General features: G+C 42.0%; 1 protein-coding gene across 2 annotated transcripts in view; it reads right to left on the reverse strand.

Moving 5' to 3' along the window:
• Nucleotides 1-910: 910 nt before the first annotated feature.
• Nucleotides 911-12,585, reverse strand: part of TRIT1 (tRNA isopentenyltransferase 1) — a 44,984-nt gene continuing 33,309 nt past the window's right edge. Inside the window, exons 5-11 of one of the 2 annotated variants that reach the window (XM_057555312.1) lie at nucleotides 10,529-10,671; nucleotides 8,591-8,702; nucleotides 8,119-8,231; nucleotides 7,788-7,865; nucleotides 5,073-5,182; nucleotides 4,637-4,754; nucleotides 911-1,737 (exon numbers count right to left, since the gene is read on the reverse strand). In XM_057555312.1, the coding sequence (XP_057411295.1) occupies nucleotides 1,568-1,737; nucleotides 4,637-4,754; nucleotides 5,073-5,182; nucleotides 7,788-7,865; nucleotides 8,119-8,231; nucleotides 8,591-8,702; nucleotides 10,529-10,671 (844 nt within the window). In that variant the 3' untranslated portion in view covers nucleotides 911-1,567. The remainder of the gene's footprint in view (nucleotides 1,738-4,636; nucleotides 4,755-5,072; nucleotides 5,183-7,787; nucleotides 7,866-8,118; nucleotides 8,232-8,590; nucleotides 8,703-10,528; nucleotides 10,672-12,585) is intronic. The other variant, XM_057555321.1, reaches the window with a different exon arrangement.

The following is a 12,585-nucleotide window of genomic DNA, read 5'->3' on the forward strand; positions in this document are numbered from 1 at the left end:
GTGCTATTTGTTATCTTTTGGGTAAGGGGAAGAAATAAGAATATATATTTGTATTTGTTCATATTTACTGATACTTAAAAGAACACTTGAGGGGTATGTAAAAAAAACTAATAAGTGATTATCTATGGGAGGAGAAGGGGATGGAGGTAGGAGCGAGATTTCTCAATGAATGTCTTTGTCTTTTTATATCATTTTGATTTTTGAAAATTGAACTATGTAAAAAAATCTAGGGAAAAAATAAAACTTTTGCATAGCTAGCTCACATACATTCACAAAGAACTGCTTTTTCAGGTCCCGCGGAAATGCGCCTTCTCCCATGATCCCTCCCCTCCTCCCTCCAGAGTGAAATTCTATACAGCTCTTACGGTCTTTGATAGTCTCTTACCTAAATTTGTTGTCTGTGTATATATAAGATATTTACAAGCTCCCTGAAAGCAAGAACCACATTTCATTGTATCTCTGTATCCCTCTAGCCTACTCTAGGGCCTCTCATATAGTAGATTCAGAACAAATATAATACTGCTTGAGTGGGGAGTTACTGCTTAATGGGTGCAGAGTTTCTGTTTGGGGTGATGAAAAAGTTCTGGTTGCACGACATAAACCCTGCTGAATTGCAAACTTAAAAATGTTTAATTTTATGTTATATTCATATATATGTATACTCACGTTGCTGGTAGCTCAGGTCACTCCAATAAGAGAGCTTCAACTGGAAATAACAAATCTCCAATAAAAAAAAAGATCCTCTCCAGATGTTTCCCAGGAATATAGTAAGTGCTCAATAAACATGTGCTAAATAAACAAATAGATAGCATATTAAGAACATCGACTTTGAGAAAAAGCTCTCATGTTGAAAACAAAGCATACTGTATATAAGTTAGACATGAACATAAACATCTTTTTAAGGATTAGAGAGGTTCTTGCAAACTTTTTCTTTATTTTTCAATAAAAATATAGTCTCCTAACTCAATAGGAAGATAGCAGTGATTATCACACAGGAGGAGCTCAACAAATGTCAGTCTTCAGTTTTCAAGTTCCATGTCACAACCACCTCAGTCGGATTCTCTCCATCTCGATGGAATTCCAAAAACTGGTTTGGTTCACTTAATTATCTCACTGGGGCTGATCCTTTACTGCCATTCACCCAAATCCAGAACTCTTGAATTGTGGCTCACAATAACACAATCATCTATACAAGTGTCCGGAAATTAGATATTTCCAGCCAGAGTCAAGGACATAAAACTTTTTTTAAGGGATACAGTGAATCCCAGTATTCATCACCAAAAAGATCAAATGTAAAAAAGTGTAATCTGTGCCCCTTTCAAAAATAGAAACTTTACGGTTAAAAGAAATGAAAAAGCCCTTCCCAAACTCATTACCAGACCAGACATATCAGCCACACAAGGAGCTAACAAGGCCTGCTGTTTCCATGACAGAGAACATGAGACGTTAAAACCACACCACCAAAAAAAAAAAAGAAAAGAAATAAAAAATTAAAAAAATAAAACCACACCACTGAATGAAAGAACTGGACCCCTGCCACCTTTGCAAAGGCCACTGGACAAGTCCCTTAAACGCTGGATTTCAGCTCTTCATCATTCTGCCCTAGGTATCCCTTTTCTTTAAGCTCTTTATCATGGTCTGGGGAAATACTCTGACTCTCTATGGTAGTGATGGCATCTGAGTCCAACCTTCTTCTTTTCTTCAGTTGGTGCAAGTGGGACTTGGACTTCATGTGTGCTAAGGCAAAACAAACAAAAAAAATTAGGATTTTCTACAAATAATCCTGGAAGCATACAAAATTAACTATACAATCCTTTTCTTTAACAATAACAGGATCAACACATGTATTGGTACAGCTGCTTAGCATTTTTAAGAGAAGAATAAGTCATATGGCCAGCTAGCTAGCAAACTAGCTACCACATATCATATATACCTGCTGGGGGCTTTATATCACTAAATCCACACAACAATCTTGCGGGACAGTATTATTCAGCTCATTTCATACAGGAAGAGACTGATTTCAGAGGTCTTACATTATGTCCAAGGTCACACAGCACGTAAGCTCTTCGGATTACCTATAGCTCAAAAAGAGAGCCAATTTTCCAGAACAGGGCTCCAGACTCAATTTTCCCATATGGGGCTGCCTGTTACAGATACGTTTCAACTCACACAGTTCAAAAGTTACAAATCCAGGGCTTCCCTGGTGGCGCGGTGGTTAGAATCCGCCTGCCAGTGCAGGGGACACGGGTTCGAGCCCTGGTCCGGGAAGATCCCACATGCCGCGGAGCAACTAAGCCCGTGCGCCACAACTGCTGAGCCTGCGCTCTAGAGCCCATGAGCCACAACTACTGAGCCTGCATGCCACAACTACTGAAGCCCGTGCGCCTAGAGCCCATACTCCAAAACAAGAGAAGCAATGAGAAGCCTGCACACCGCAACGAAGAGTAGCCCCCGCTCGCCGCAACTAGAGAATAGCATGCACGCAGCAACGAAGACCCAAAGCAGCCATTAATACATAAATAAATAAATAAGTTACAAATCCAAATTCTTATCTGTATTGCAGGACAGATGGCTCAGGCCTACAGTACCCAGAGCTGCCCTTCCCTCTTCTTAACCAGCTCGCTCAGGTTGCCCCTCCTGATGTGACATCCTTATGCCTGGGTCAGATAAGCCATCTGAATGACCAACTCAGATACTCGCATTCTCCAGCACACAATGCACCAGAGAGATCACAGCAAGTATTCTTTTCTGATGATCCCTTTCAAGGGTCCACAGAAACAGTAAAGCTGAAAAGCTACTATTGGCTGATATCAATTTCTGACCTCTCACCCCAAAGACAGTTCTCAGCTTCTGACTAACTCACACAAGCTCCTTTTTACCATCCTGTTCTTTTTCAAGGAAATCTTATTTGGAAACACCTATGAAGATAGACAATGAGATTAAATTCTCTCTTTTTTTTAAATTAATTAATTAATTTATTTATTTTTGGCTGTGTTGGGTCTTCGTTTCTGTGCAAGGGCTTTCTCTAGTTGCGGCAAGCGGGGACCACTCTTCATCGCGGTGCGCGGGCCTCTCACTGTCGTGGCCTCTCTTGTTGCAGAGCACAGGCTCCAGACGTGCAGGCTCAGTAGTTGTGGCTCACGGGCCTAGTTGCTCCGCAGCATGTGGGATCTTCCCAGACCAGGGCTCGAACCCGTGTGCCCTGCATTGGCAGGCAGATTCTCAACCACTGCGCCACCAGGGAAGCCCTAAATTCTCTTTTATACTTACTTAAAACATCATTTTTAGGGATTTGGAAGCAAAAGTAGGTAAGGAAGAGGTTAGAAGTCAAGGAAAAGTTTACTTGAGGGAAAAAGTCAGCTTTGCCTCCAGCTAGAGCCTACGGCAAAAAGTGGCCTTCTGGACTGACTCTCCATGGCAGCAGGAGATGCGAGAGCAAGGACTTGACAGATGGCACTATAGAAGGGCTTACACAAGCCACGCTCACAAAGGCTCACAAATGTTGCTTCTCTGTGGCAATCCCTGAAGGACATTCGACAAATCAAACCACTAAGTTTCCTTTAGAAAAAACAATCAGACATTCTCTTTCTCTTCCCCTTTCATCATTATGAACCAACGATAATCGAGGCTTCTTCTGCTGCTTGGGCAATCACAGCCATCCCCAGTCTCTGACAATGCAGTTCATTTTGCCAGAGTTAACAGTTAATAGAACTAATCGTTCTATTGGTTGGTATGGGGGGGAAAAATCCACTTCTATGAGAACGCCATGCAAAGCAGTACTCTGAACAGGATTCCAGCCGCTGGGTAAAACACAAGCCCTACTTGTGCCTAAAAGGAGTGAGCCTTAAACAAGTTTCTAAATACAACGTAAATTCAAGGCTTAGAGGCTAAGGCCCTTTTGAGCTTTGCTGGATGACTGCAGAAATCGGACAGGGGAGTGCAATGTGACTCTATGGCAAAGACAGATCCAGGCTCTGAAACAGGGAACTAGAACCTCGGTGCAGGGCTGTTCCTGGGTTGGTCAGGAGCGCCTTATGAAGAAGACAGTACCCTTTGACCACCGTCTTTCTGCGTGTCTAACTGTCTTGCTTTCACACAGTTTCCCTTAACACTTTTCATCACAGTTTTTGCAACCAACACCATTTCAACGTATTACCTTAAAAGTTACTGGAGAGACACCACTTTTGAAGAATGTGCTCAGGAGGAGTAACTGCACTTCCTGTTCCCTCCCAGCTATTTCTGCTCCTCTGGCCTCCTGGGTGAGTTGCCTGGCTTCCCTTACAATCCTACCTCACCCCCACTGAGGTCTAAACATGAGACCAAGAAACTACTCAGGCAGGATCATGGAAGTCAAAGGAGCTCTGGCAAGTTAACTGCAGACCTCTCAGTAAAACATCTACTCTAGCTGAAGCTAGAGGGCATATGATCTTCCTTTGAAATTGAGAATACAGAGATAACTCTCCCGTTTGAGAAGGCCTCTCCAAGAAATTTGAACAAAGGCTGTTAGAGGAATCTGGCCATTTTTTTTTTTTTTTAACAAACAAGCAGACTCCAGCATTCAACCTACCAAAGACCTTAAATTTTTCATGAAGTCAGTGTGACCCACCCTTACAGATTTCTCTATCCTAGACTCTACCTGCCCATTCACGGTCCCCAATGATGATTCGATCACAGAGGTCACACATGTGATAACTTCTCTTGTTCTCAGTTTCACTGCTTGGCATCTTTACTGGAGTGGCTGCAGGCTTGTGGCCCTGAAAAAAACAAGGAAGGGATGGGGGAGAAGCATTTGATTCAAAGAGATTTGGATATCATACTCTGATATTAAGAGGAGTGAGATTTTCCCAAGATTCCTTTTTCTCATCCCAGAGAGCAGGTGGGCTGTGCAGAGATTTTAACAACAACCTTTCTGAACGTGAAAGTAGAAATGCAGCCTCCAGGGATCTCAAAGCAGCCTTCTGCTCTATGCCATGGAAAAGGATGCTTGGTGCCCAGGAAAGCAACAAAGGTGTCAGCAAAGGAAAGCTTTGTGAAAACCAGACAGTAGACAGTGTACCGTGATCAATAATCACCTGGATGAGACTTCGCACAATTTCAAGAGCAGGTTCAAGAACAGACTCCTCCCACTTGGAGACATCAGATGCTTCTAAGCCATATACTGGGGGAACACTGGGCCCAGGTCCTAATGATGACAAAGAAAAGCTGTGAGAGGTCAGCCTCCAAGACCCAATCTATTCTGCTCCTAGGACTCCAAAATCCTCAAGGGGAACATACAGGGTCAAAGAAATAAACATTCTGACCGTGCCATTCAATCTAACCAGAAACATGACCCAAACAGCTACACACAATCCAAGGAAGACCCAGAAGGCTGACTGGTCTGCAGCCAGTAAGTCTAGCTGTATAATCCAGAGTCTCAGGTGTAGAATCTTCCAGATCAGTCAGGAAAACAATATAGAGTAACAGCTCTAGTGACCACTGTATGGGCTACAATATAAAGGTAGCACGTGACAGGAGGCAATTAGCAGCTTGAAGTGAGTGCCTGTTCTAAGGTCCATATCATCTTACAGTGATGTCACTCTGTGGCAAGAGAGTTCACAGCTTTCTTTAGTCTCAGGTTCGTATACATCCCTTCAGCAGTCTAGCATTCACGAAACTCATGAATACCATACTGATAATCATGGGCTGGCAACAGCAGGGTATCAACCAGTGAGCTGCTGAATCTGAAAATTAGAAAAAAGCCTTGGAATTGAACTAGTTGAGCCCTGTTTCTAAGAAACAGATCTAGAGGAGTATTCAAGAAATACCCTCTGGTAAATACTTCTGAAGGGAGATAAGACTGGAGGTAGCCGGAAGTATAGCTAGCTACAGGCATTTCATCCATCTGAGCCAACTATGTTTAGTCTCTGCTGGTAGTTTCCCCAGTCTGTGGATACACTAAATTGCCTTCCGCATCTAGGTTAAGTCAGTTGCCTAAAGGCAAAGAGCACTGCCCCATGGACAAAAACATCAAAGTCCTCAGAATGCCAACGGCTGGCAGGTGCTGGCCTTTTGATAGTGCCAACCACAAATAAGATTCTTCATAAACTGGACGGGACTGCACCTGCCACCGCACGGAAAGGTGAGACTGGGAGGGTGCAGGCAGCATCCACAGCACACCTGGCCTTGGCTAAGCTCTGCACCTGTTTCCAGGCCACTCTATATTTTCCTTTCCCCTCTAAGTCCTTTGTTGGGCTTCTGTGCCCTGTCTAAGTACCTTTCAACAAGTTCTCGGCTCCCAGCTGCTATTTCTGGCTTGGGTCCAAGGCCAAGCTGGGGTGGGGAAGTCCCTCTGGCTTCTTGCCAGAACCTTATCCCAGCAGACCAGCCCTTGGCCAATCACACACGGCTCCTGATTTACAGGGCAGCTGTGCCTTTCACTCTAGCACCAGGACTGCGCCGGCATACACATGAATGAGGAACGGGCATACGATGCCCTGTGCCATCAAGCCCTCATGACTCAGAGATGGGGGAGTTGTTGTGGCTTTACCACAGGAAGAAGTTCCAAATCATTACCCAAAAAAACCCATCTTTTGTTACAGACTAACTGTTAGCCCTGCGGAGAAGAGAAGCTGAATTAGAAATTTGTAGTAGGGAACTTTGTTTCAGCTGACACAAAGACTTCTATCTAAAAGGACATGCAGAGAAAGCAAGGTAAGTAGAAGAAAGTGTAAAAAGCCCCTTGGCGTGAGAACTACACTGGAGAGCTCTAGCAGAGAGTGAGAACCGAGAGAGAGAATCAAGGGTCAACAACATGGCCCAAGGTGCTTCTGTTCAGAGGCACTGAGGAGGAGCGGGGAGACCTCAGCTGTACGTATCTGTAACTGAAAGCAGAAATCCAATGGCAAAAGGTAAACAGGGATGATTCAAAAACATATTAAAAAAGGGCCCAAAAGATAAAACTAGGGTTTCACTTATGCTTAATCTCCTTTAAATTAATCTCCTTTTAGTTCGTAACCACACAATTTCTTACCCAAGGCCCAATACTAATGCTGTCCAGCTAAAGTTATAGCTAAAGGAAATAAGAAGCATGGTGTAAAGCTGAGCGTGGACTTCAGAGTCTGGCCTGCATTCAGGACTCTACTGCTTATCAGCTAGGGGATTTTTAGCAAGTTATTTAACTTCTCTAAGCCTCTATTTACTTACCTGCAAAAAGAAAAGAATACCGCCCACCCTGAAGGCTCAGTAACATATGTATGGCACCAAATTTCGTGCTAAGGATGCAGTACAGGGTCCGATGAACGAGAATTTCATTCCCTTTTCCTTAAAAGTGCTGTTCAACTGAAGTTAAGAGTTGCAGCAGCCTGAAGCACTACGTATCCGAACACAGAAGCGATGCCGGGAGAATTGGTGAAAGTTTTGTCTTTTTATACTACTTATCTGGCCCCAAAACCATTTTAATTAGGAAAGCCTCCCTACGGAAATCTGACTGTTCTTCAGGTACAAAATCTGAAGCTAAAATCAACCCTGAGCACCAACTCCGCTAAGAAGGTATTGCTATTTCGTTCTTCCCTGTTTGCAGCCAGCACTCATGTGTTCAAGGCATAAGGCAGATTCTTCCTTGGGAAGAACTGTTTTCTGAGGCATCACAGGGAAATACCCCTGGACAGTCACTTATGCAAAATCTCCCAGGTCAGGTCCCAAATCTTAGAACAGATCCAGAAACTAAAGTTCACTTTCTGGGTGAGCTGAGAACATCTGTGTTCCATTGAAAGCAGACCCAAGGCATACGGAACAACAAGGACACTTACTGCTCAAAAAACGGTTTTTAATCCATCGGTTTTGCTTCCGGGCATATCTCTTAGTCACTTGTTTCAGAGCCTCAATACCTGAAAGACAAGGTAGATATAAGAACCTCTATCTAACCACTTCTCACTCTGCTGAAAGGAAGGCCCATCCAGCCCAGCATTAGAGAAAACTAGCCATGTCAGCACACTGGTGGATACTTGGTAGGTGAAAGTCTCAATTCTGAGCTGAAGGCCATTTGGGTCTCTTTTAGCCTCAGCTCCTTCTCAGGCCATAGCAGCAGGACACTCTGTCACCCAAGGATGTCCAAGGCTAGGTTAGATGGAGAATTCACACCTTCCTTTAGGAGCTGGTTTCTAGTCTCTGGTGTGCATTTTCCCTCAGTGATCAGGTACTCGTGAAATTCCTTGAAGCCAATTGATTGGAAGATACCATGTTGATAGTCCTGGCTGGGAACAGGAGAGTATCAGCAGATGAGCCATTGAATCTGAAAGCTAGCAGGGCCTTGGAGATGATCTAGCTGAGCCATTGCATCTCATAGATGAGGAAATTGAGATCCTTAGCAGTTATTACCTCTCTGAAATCCTTCCTCCACCTTCCCCCACCAGCTCCCAGGTTACTTCCCTTGAAAATTAACTCCTGGGAATGTCTGAGATTAGAAAATTGCAACTGTAACAAGTACACCAAACCTCCTTCCAATGATGAAGGGTAGCAAACAAGGAGATCCAAAGCCAGTATTATATGTTTGCAGTCTTTTGACCATAAGCAAGGGATGGAGAGTAGGTGAAAGTAATAGCCAAATTCTCACCTGTTTTCCACAACTTTCTTCTCATTATAGCGTTTGTGAAAATCTCTTAGTTCATCCAAGAGCCCAGCGGCGAGCATGTTATCCACCCTCTTATCCAAGCGCTCATCTAGAACTTGAATCAAATTAACCCATCAACCAGCAAGCCTGCCGAAGGTGTGTACTATACATGATGAATGCATAGGCTGCCACAAAGAAGAGAATTTGTTCAAATGGAAGAAAAGGTTCAGAGTCCGAAGATTATACAGTAATTCATAATTATATTTAGTCACACTTAAAACTCTGCAATTTCAATAAAAACAGCCAGAATGAGGCATGTCTTCTTCTTATGTAAAGAGCACACAATTACAGCTACTAGGAAGAAGAAATATTTTATTCTTGTACGGAATGTATATCCATTGTTTATTTTAAAGGCAGCTGAGAGTCCCGTTTTACTCTTACTTTTTTCCATTATATTTGTTACTCTAACTTTATGCTATTTCATATTTAAGAACTCTCAGATGACACACCTTAAATAGGAATGAGAAACTTTAAACCAAAGCCATCCTAAGTATATCTGGAACTACTGAGCCAGACAAAGGAGCAAAGAGTGAGAGGTGATAATCATTCCAATGTGGTGGTCAAACACAGCTTTATTATGAATCAGGTACCACTGTTTGATGCTGCATTGTAACACGTTTTTATTTACAAAATGTTCATTATTAAAACATTACCTTTTTCTATAACCTTATAATTTAAGTTTGAGATAATATAATTTGAGATTAATTTAACAACAAATTTCCACCATTTCAATTATGTTCTCTACATCTCTGCCATTGCTATTTCTTGGCTTACAATGATAATAACCTTTTTTTCTATCTTCCTAAAAAGTTTGCATTTATTGAGGACTCACCATGTGCCAGGCACATTCTGAGCACTTTGCATGTATTATTAATTCATCTAATCCTCAACGAAGCTATGAGATATGTACTATTATTATCATCCCCATTTTATAGAAGAGAAAATTGGGACACAGAAAGGTAAACCAACTTGCCTTAAAACTCACATAACCAGAGATGATGGAGCAGGAATTTGAAGCCAGACAGTCTGGCTCAGAGACATGTTCTTAATCATGAAACTATATCGCCTGTTCCCATAACGATCTCATTTTTCTAGACCTAGCTCATAAGTTACGTTTACAAATTGGTCCCCGACTCCCCCCAGAAAATGCTCATCATCCCTTCTCTGTGGCCCCACAGCACCTTCTAGCCCAGCGTTTATCACAACATAGTATCTACCTCATTATTTGTTGCCCCACTAGACCAGAAGCTCCTTAAGGGCAGGTACTGTCTCACATTCATCTCTGAAATCCAAGTACTATGTAGAACACTTGACACTTCATTGAATGCTTGCTGTTATGTGTGTTGGATAAAGAAGTTACTATTATCACAGGGCGTTAGCAAAAAACCAAAAAGAAATACCGTCAGTTAGCTAGCTAACCATCATTCCCACTTCTCAGGCCTACTGATTCCAAAATAATCAGTGATCCAGGCTTTAGCCAATCCAGAGAGTCAGACCTCCTTCCACAGGAGCCTTCCTTCTCTTTCTCCTTTGGATTTTCTCTGGATGGCAGTCTCTTTCCCATCCCATCTTATCTCATACTAATCTTATACTCATCTCATGTTATACTAATGCCAGGGCTACCTTTACCTGCTTTCCAGAAAGATACCTAGGGAAATGGCACTGTATCTTACTAAGTCAATGAATAATGATCGTGATAATAAAATGAATAGCTAACACTTGTTTAGTGCTTATTATGAGCCACTCATAGTTCTAAAGCACTTTTTTTCAAAACAACTTTCTATTGAAGTATAGTTGATTTACTCTAAAGATTTTATATACAGTAATGTATTACTATAAGCTCTGTCTCGGATGAACTCTAGGACACCAAAGGACTTTTACCTGTCTGTTCAGCATGAAGCCAGAGGATGCATGGGTTAGGGAACCTCAGAGGGCCTCCAAGGGGACCACCACCTTCCTCTGCATGTTGACGATGAAGAAATTCACTATGAGAGATTCCTGTTTCTTCAAACACTTGCAAGCTCCTAAGTCATTTGAAAGGAGAGGGTGGGCACACCCATAACAACCATTAGGAAATATTACTTCTCAAGAGAAACAGGGGAGAGGTTATTTATTATAGAATACCTCACTGTCATTTTCACTGCATAAGCCCCTGAACACATGAAGGTCTGGGGTTACTGCAAACCTATAGCTACTCAGAAAAGGGTTCTAAAGAAAACTTTAGGTAAAGAAAGAAATAAAACTATTCTAAACACATATAAAATTTTCTGAAATCAGTTAAACAGGTTCAGAAACAACAGGTTTCTACTACACAAAGAGAACAGGACATATTCACTTTCAGGTAAGCAGTAAAAGCTTGTCTGGGACACTTTGCTATAAGCCAACAAGTCTAGTCTCGCTGGAATGCCTTTCCCACAGTACAAAAGTATGCTGTATATCCAGCTCATCAACTTTCTTTTTAAATATGTCTAAAATTAATGAAAAATGCTTCTGACTAATTCAGTACTCTACTAGCACAAAGATCACTGAAGAAAGAACTACACACTTATTCTTAAGCCACTATCCACTCTGTCAGCATCTATTATGTTATGCAGCACTAGGTAATTTAACTCTCAAATCTATACTCTACCACTCTGGGTGATTGCAACTTATCAGCTTGAAAGTGATCTTTCCCTTCCTGATCCAATTCTACTTCCTGAAACCCTAACACAAGAGTAGAGACCCCTCGTCTTTCCCTATCACTGGTCACTCAGAGAGGACCTAAGAGGGAAAAATGTAATAGATATCTTACTTATCTGGAGGCTAGAATACAGCCTCAAACTAAAAGAAAGATGAAGGGAGTCCTCCAATCTTCTTTTAGAGACTCTAGAGCTCTTGCTTAGAACCTACTGTTCTTACGAAAACACATTCTCAACTCATTACTAGTTTAGAAGTCGCAAAATAAGGAGAAATGATAAGAAATGATTAATAAAAGGAGCAGATAGTAACAACCAAGCTCTAGACTCATACCATAAAACGATACAAAAATGAATGTTCATCAGAGTGTCCCTGAGTTCTCCAAAAAGTTTTTGGAAGATTTCTATTTAAATGTTTAAAAATAAAATGTCTGGATACTGGAAAGTATAAACTTCATTTATCTAGAATATACATTATCAACAGGGTGATATTGCCCTCAAGGGAGAAAAAAAACCTTAGATATTACAATGATGTGTGGCCCTCTCCCAAAATCTTATTCTTCAGTATTAAAATTTCACGGAGGGGAGGGAGGGAAGCACAATTAGGAAAAAAATTTCTAAAAAGGCTTCAGGGGCAGGGGAGATAATACAAAAGGATTAAGAAACACTGATCTAGGGGCTTCCCTGGTGGCGCAGTGGTTAAGAATCTGCCTGCCAGTGCAGGGGAGACGGGTTCGAGCCCTGGTCTGGGAAGATCCCACATGCCGCGGAGCAACTGGGCCCGTGAGCCACAACTACTGAGCCTGCGCGTCTGGAGCCTGTGCTCCGCAACAAGAGAGGCCGCGACAGTGAGAGGCCCGCGCACTGCAATGAAGAGTGGTCCCCGCTCGCCGCAACTGGAGAAAGCCCTTGCACAGAAACGAAGACCCAACACAGCCATAAATAAATAAATAAATAAATAAATTTATTAAAAAAAAAAAAAAAAAAAGAAACACTGATCTAGAACACTCATTTGAGTGGAATACTTCATAACCCCTGTCAATACCAAATGTTGCTATAAATATCTAATGTGTATAACCATCCACATAGTAGGTCCTCTACTCTGCCGGATAAGGTACCGCTTCCGGCACTACAGAAGAGTACACCTAAGTGGTAATCACTTTGTAATGTACAGAAATATCAAATCACTATGTTGTGCATTAGGATTCAACATAGTATTCTAGATCAATTATACTTCAAAACAAACAAACAAACTCATAGAAA

Source organism: Balaenoptera acutorostrata, chromosome 1, assembly GCF_949987535.1.
Source record: "Balaenoptera acutorostrata chromosome 1, mBalAcu1.1, whole genome shotgun sequence".
Classification (NCBI taxonomy): domain Eukaryota; kingdom Metazoa; phylum Chordata; class Mammalia; order Artiodactyla; family Balaenopteridae; genus Balaenoptera; species Balaenoptera acutorostrata.